The following is a 7,164-nucleotide window of genomic DNA, read 5'->3' on the forward strand; positions in this document are numbered from 1 at the left end:
AATACACTACACACACACACACACACACATATATATATATATATATATATATATATATATATTTAATAATCTCTTCAGCCAATTTGACATCTGTATATAACTGTCTTAAGTCATATCAGTGGTCAATCAAGCAATGAAACATGCTTAGGGAAAACACTTATCAATGAGATGAAAAGTTGTTGACCAGTTTCAAAACAAGATAACCAGGAGCATCCAGTATTCAGTCCTCTGTACAAAAGTTTAGATTCCAAGGTAAGGTTGGTGCATTCCAATTGGCCAAACATTCAACTGAGTGAATGGATTAAATTGGGTCTTAAAGCACAGTTACATGGAATTTGACATAAGGTATTGGATAAAGTTACACACCAACAGGCTTCACCAGTTCTCACACACTATATTGTCCCTAGAACATGTACCCTGAGGACTCCCAATCCATAGGCTTCCATGAGTCTCCATTCAACCAGCAACCTTTGACCATACTGCCTTCTGTTGTCCTTGAAAGCAACTCGAAAACACTCTGTACTCTCCAATCCAGCCTCATTTCTTCTTCCTACTGACTACTCTGAATGCAAAGTGATTTTCCTGTTAAGATTAAAAATACTTTCATTCATCAGAAAATTTTCAGACTTCATTTGTAAAACCTCCTAAATAAATATCAAACTTTTTTTTTCATTTGAACTTTATATTTTAACTGTTATTTTTCTCCACTCTAACTCTATATAGACTTTTGATTTGACCAACCTTGTTACTATCATAAAAAAATATGAAATAAATCGAAATTACCCCCTTTTTTTCTGGTTGTCACAGACAATGCCTAATTTCAGCAGGAAGGAATGGGTAAGACAACACCAACCATTATCTTTGAATGTTTGCTTTTGCCAGTGCTTTCATTGCTTTCCTAAGGGTCTTTCTTCCATTTACAAGTTTTGTACTAGTTCATTTATTAACTATGATTTGATACTAAGTTTATATGTGTACATTGATAATAAAGTAGGTTAATTGAATTTTGAATTTAACTGTGTAAAAGGTTATGCCTTTAACCTACCTGTAGCAAGAGAATTAATGAAATTAATAGGTAAACTACATTTTAAACGAATACTTTTCAAGTCAGTTATCAGTGTTTAGATCATATCCATTAATTCTTAAAGTTGAGGACTTTTGACTCCATGCCTTTGATATGGTCTCACATGCATATATGAACGTTACATAAAGTCATTTGTGTTTTATAACATAAAGAACAATAAAAAACAACAAAAAAATATATATTTATGTTCCTATATTGCTATATATATGTTTACCACCATTACCCATTGTCAAGTACTTCTGTACAGATTGCTTCTGGCTCCTGAATGAATTACTTCAGTAACGTTCAGGTTACCCTCCAAAGCTATGTGCTAAAGTGACATTAGTTATCTAGGGGTCATAAAACTATCCTCTTTAAATTTTATGCTTCACTAAAGAAATAATCACTGGAAAAATTCACACAAATAAAGTCTATTTCAGGATTAAAGTATATTCTACACTATTAAACGCCCATAAACACACAGAGGAAACACAACTCCCTTGTAGCTTGTAGATCTAGTTTACCTTCTCAGGTCACTAGATGACAATCTAGCAAGGACAGGTTGGCATACACCAGAGTTTTAGCCACTCAGTTAGACTATAGGAGAGATTTTCTTGAGACTTTGAGTCAGACTCAATGGCTCGACAAGCAAGAGTCACAATGCCCTTTCTGTTATTGATCTTCCAATCATAGGATGGTTTAGCTTAAGATGATCAAGTAATAATCACAAAAAGCATTCCATACATTCTACTGTATAACACTACCAAGTAGCTCAGAAAACAAGTGTTGCAAAGCCTCTCAACTGAATTTTTGAACTTTTAACTACCATCTTTGTTGTACAATCTATTCATGTAATAGGTATTGTATCTATTTGCTTCAGTTGCCTTAGCTTAGTAACCGTATGGTATAGTCCAAACATATTTATTCATGTTACCATTTGGGAGTCTTTCAATCACATGACTGCCCTAGTTGTGAACAGTAGAGTGATAAATGTTATATCTTAATATCACTTAATAGCTTGGAAAGTAAGGGTCATAAAGCTTTGTCAATCATTGGTACCTCAACCAAACAACTCACCTCATTGACGATAATCAAATGGTAAACATGAAATGTAGTTTATACATTTCGTTGGAAATACAGTTTGGTATCTCAGGACGAATTAGTCACAAAGCCATTTCAGTTAATGGCTTCTTGGCCAAATAACATTTCTAAATATTTTTGATCAGGCAACTAATTATATCTAGATGAGTAATTGGTCCCTGGTTTAGAATAGCAGAACAACAAGCTGTACATGAAAGCTCACTGTACAGCTTTGTAAGACCCCAGGCTCCCCATGGATTATAGTTTTTACATTTAGGTGCCTGCTCTCACCTGCAAGGGAAACAGCTCTGACTGGTGGAAGTTGTCCACCTGTGGCATGTCCAGTCCTTTTCAGCTCGATGTCAATAGTCTTTACCAAAGCTGAAGATGCAGTGCTCTGACTGATGACAACCTGGGATTCTTGTAGAAACCTTTGCAAGTAGTTTCAGTTTTGACAGGTGCCAAAACATGTTGACAACTCTTAGTTGTTCGTACTTCTCTTGGTCCAAAATTGATCCGTGTGGGCAAAGTTCGATCTGCTAATCTGGGTGCTTCAGATATCAGCAAATCTTTTTAAGTCTGTTATTGTTAGCTGAGCAATATCATGATCCTGTGCAGCATTGGTGAAAAACCTATGTCTAAGAAAAGTTTTACATTCAACACCTCTATTCTGCAAATATCTCTCACTGGCTACAAATTCTGTTCATAGTTTAGGATAGTCTTTTTTTTAAATTTAAAATGTTAGCAGTTTTCATGTCAAATTTTAATAACCATTTTTAATATTATTATTCATGAGACATTTTTGATTTGTTTGTAAACTTTGAATGTTCTTAATCAATTTTCCAAAATCATATACTGTTTTGTTTTATTCCTGGTACCTTATGTATAGGAATTGCTTTTCTTTGTAAAAGTAGAAAGGATTTAGCTTTTCTCAATTTTGTTATTCTTAGGTTTGTTCTCTAAGTTCACTTAGTGAAGGGCTCTTGAGAAAGGAAATAATGTAAAGTTCAAGTTTTATCATATTGTAACAATATTCTTAAACATGTTACTGATGAACTTTCTGATTAATTGGAGACAGAACATATCCATTGTCAACTAAATAAGTAAGGTACCTTTTTTTCTGTTTTAACTGTATGAATGAACTATAAGTGGTTAAAATCGTCTGATGATTCATAACAACTTTATGAATATTTTATATAAATCCAAAACTGTTTTACATGGTTTACCAAAGGGAAGAAATTTGTTTATTTGTTCCTTGTTCTTATCTTTGACAAAAACATTTTTTTTTAGTTTTATGTTTGAAATTCAGACTTGTGTGTCTTATATCTGCTTCTTTTTTTTTTCTCTTTCAAGATTCCAGTTCGTTCAAAGAGTTGGGCTCTGAGAAAAATGTATGCCCCTCCAAAACCTCCTAGTGTTGTTGATAGTTCTTCACATGACCTAAAGTCAAACTTTGATAAAAGACCACAAAGCCTCCGAGTGTCTTCTGGCATAAGTACAGAAAATGTTGGAGAGCCTAAGCAACCAGCAACAATTTCTCAACTGAATGCTCCATCTGAGCATCATTCTTCTTTGATAACTTATCAGACCAATTACAACCAAGTAATTCAAAGACTCTTTCTTATGTCATATTTTCCTAGTGGATTCTGGCCTCGACTGATCTCACGTATACTTGGTGATGATTATATTGTGGATATTGTTCGATCATATTTTTCTTTACCCAAAGACATTAAGATGGATCCCCAGCTTGCCTCTGTATTTAGCAGAAGAGCTGAATGGGTGTGCTGGCAGACAGGCATGGAACTACGCTATATGGATACCACTTTGTTTCGAATGAAAGAGATCCTACCACACTTATCAAGTGTTCCTTATGACTATTCCCAGATGAAATTCATGCTTCAACTTGAAGGAAATTGGACAGATGTAGAGCTAAGCAATTCATCTATTTTGGAAATTCTTCTTCCCAATCAGAAAGTGATTATTCTGCAGAAACAGGAAAGCTACCACAGAGAATTGCTGCTTGAGCCTAGTCAGGAACATGTTGCAAAGATCCTTGCTTTTGCTGTTGACCACATTGATACACTGTTAGAAGACTGGTACCCTACTTTGGGCACTAGGTTTGTCCATACCTCAGAAGGAAGATTTCTTGTGACCAGAGTAATTCCTTGCACTCAATGTCTTGTAGGTCATTCCAAGCAGCAGTTGGACCACAGTGGAGACACTGCCACCTTTTCTGTGCTAGATACTTTCTGTAACAAAGAATCTTGGCAGTTTGTAGACCACTTTTGTAATGTTGCTGGATCCTTGTGTATAGACAGAGCTAGCTCCTTTAATGTCAACAAACGAGGTTCAGAACAGTGCATGCCTTCCCAGTACTCACCAGGGTTGATACGGCATCATGTGGATTCCAGAGGCAGTACAGCTTCTCATGACAGTGGAGTTGGACCAGAGAGTAATAGTTCTAGGTCAGTTTAAAATTATACTTGTGTAACAAGTTTAGTTGTCAGGAAACTATATCTGGTCAAATCTAGGTTAGGTAAGTCATTCAAAAATCCTCTGTTCTCATAACTGGTTTTTAGAAAACCTTATCTTGCTTGATCACAGTCATTGAAGCTATTTGAAATGTTTTTTTTTAAACTGTATTCTTATTTTCCAACTTTCATAGAACATTTGTAGTTGTATTCATAGAACAAAAGTATAGACTCTAGAACCACTTAAATGAATATCAAAAATTCTTTAAGGTAAATGATTATATCTTATTTTTCATTTTTTCTACCATATCACTAATTGTAGCTATTATCGTCAATAGACAGTGCAATGAAATGTTTAAAATTAAGAAATGAAAATATGTACATACCTTTTAACTCTTCATCAGATATTCTTAAAATACCTTCTTTTGGTCATATGCATAATTTCACATCTTTACCTTTTCACTTATAGTTTATTTTTAATATTTTCCTTTCCTGTTCTTTACCATTGATTATTTATGTCATGGGCAATATAACAGTATCATCAACAGAGATACGTAAGCCTCATGGAGCGAGGTGAATTTTGGGTTATACTAAAAAATTATTAAACCATTCAGATATGAATTTTAAAACACAAATAATACATAATTAACTAAAATGTATAAGTAAAACCTTAATACAATTTAACGATCTATCAAATTAATATGTATAAGGTGAGAAAAAAAATATCTAAGTGCTAGTGGATGATGTACCTCCAACAGTGCTGTTGTGGTTTGATGAGCTTGAGAATGAATAATGCATGCCAGTTTTAAGATAACCATTGAGATATTATAGTTTAAAATTAGCTCTTTCTATTGGTTATAATTGGTTATATTGCTGTTGTGGTTTGATGAGCTTGAGAATGAATAATGCATGCCAGTTTTAAGATAACCATTGAGATATTATAGTTTAAAATTAGCTCTTTCTATTGGTTATAAACATGAGCTGAAAAGAATAAGCTATTGTTTTTGAATCCCCTTTTGACTTTCAATGGTGGGTGTAGGTACTATCAGATGGGGAGAAAGATTTATAGCTTCCTCTTTCAAAGTCCCCAAGTGGAATTTGAAACTTATATTGGGTAATTGACTTGTACCCATACTTTTCTGTCTATAGACATTATACATATACTTTAGATGAAAAATAATTGAAATTGAAAAAATGCAAGCTAAGATATTTTTAACTACTAGTGCATCATGTGACAACAAAACTAAACTTTTAATTAGAGGATTCTTTTGAAATAAAGGAATAAAAACTTAGATAATATAATGCTTTGAATTTTAACATACTTGATAATGCTAATTTAATTAAAATACATTGATATAAAGTGATTTAATTAAATTTTAAATATAACTCAGTAACACATGCACGGAAAGAAGTTTAAAGAGTGCAAGGGGTTAAATAAAACATAATTCAACTAGTTTTGGAAAGAGCTCCTTCCATTATCAGGAATGCCAGTATACTAGAATTTCATCGTATTTGTACTCCAAAGAGAGGAAATGAACATAATAACTAATATTCAGAGGGGAAAACAGTTTTTCCAGAATGCTATATTTCTTGAGCCATTGTATCCATTTATAAAAAAAAACCTTATACAACTTTAATGTTTTTCTGACTTAGTGTGGCATTTTTTTTATAATTTTCGCTTTCTTCCATTTTATTTTCTAGTAACATTCCAAAACCATTCAACCAGTGCTGAAGATAAAGATTGACATTTTTATAGCATTTTCATATTCTTTTAGTATTGTTTTTATTTTATATTCTTTTGGCCTGTATAAGTCTTACCACCTGTATAAATAATTTAATATATATACTTTTTTTTTCATCATTTGTTCAATCTTTAAATGATCTTAAATAATTTGCATTTATTTACTTATCATTAGACATTAGTATTAGGCCTAGTATGTTTTTTTTTGTATAAAATCCTCATAATGTTTACTGATACTTTGCAAAATTTTATTAAGATACGCATACATTATCAAACATTATAGTATGACTAATCTCATGGTTACTTTGATTGTTATGCTTTAGGTATTTGGGTATATCCTGTAACCATAAGGTTAACATGTAACTTATTGGAGATATTGTTTAGACACAGTTAGTTACTCCTTCGCGTATACACATAAAAGATAATGTTTAGACATAGCTAAATATTACTTATCATGTACCACTGAGAATATAAAATTTGTTCATAGTTCCTTTCCATTTACACATAAGTGTTGACGTTTAGACATAAATATCTACTCTTTAAAGTGTGTATTTAGATGACAATGTTTATATCTAGTTCATTACTTCTTATGTCACATAAAAGGGATAGTATTTCGGTACTCTTTATTCTTCCTTAACATCTAACACTTTGACGATGATGTATAGACTTAGTTAATTACTTCTTAATCCTTTAGGGGCAACTGCTTTAAACATGCATGGAAATTTTGTAAGCCATACATTGTACACTGAGTGGTCACAAGTAAACAGATACCTCCTTTTTAGAAAAAATGAAATTTTTCAGTCATATTC

At 32.6% G+C, this 7,164-nt stretch overlaps 1 protein-coding gene across 1 annotated transcript in view; it reads left to right on the forward strand.

The window, feature by feature from the left end:
* Positions 1 to 7,164, forward strand: part of LOC106462914 (leucine-rich repeat serine/threonine-protein kinase 1-like) — a 257,033-nt gene that overhangs the window by 228,916 nt on the left and 20,953 nt on the right. The window contains exon 20 of the mRNA XM_022390319.1: positions 3,497 to 4,608. Within this exon, the coding sequence (XP_022246027.1) occupies positions 3,497 to 4,608 (1,112 nt within the window). The remainder of the gene's footprint in view (positions 1 to 3,496; positions 4,609 to 7,164) is intronic.

The sequence above is a fragment of the Limulus polyphemus genome, unplaced genomic scaffold (genome assembly GCF_000517525.1).
Source record: "Limulus polyphemus unplaced genomic scaffold, Limulus_polyphemus-2.1.2 Scaffold1281, whole genome shotgun sequence".
Classification (NCBI taxonomy): Eukaryota; Metazoa; Arthropoda; class Merostomata; order Xiphosura; family Limulidae; genus Limulus; species Limulus polyphemus.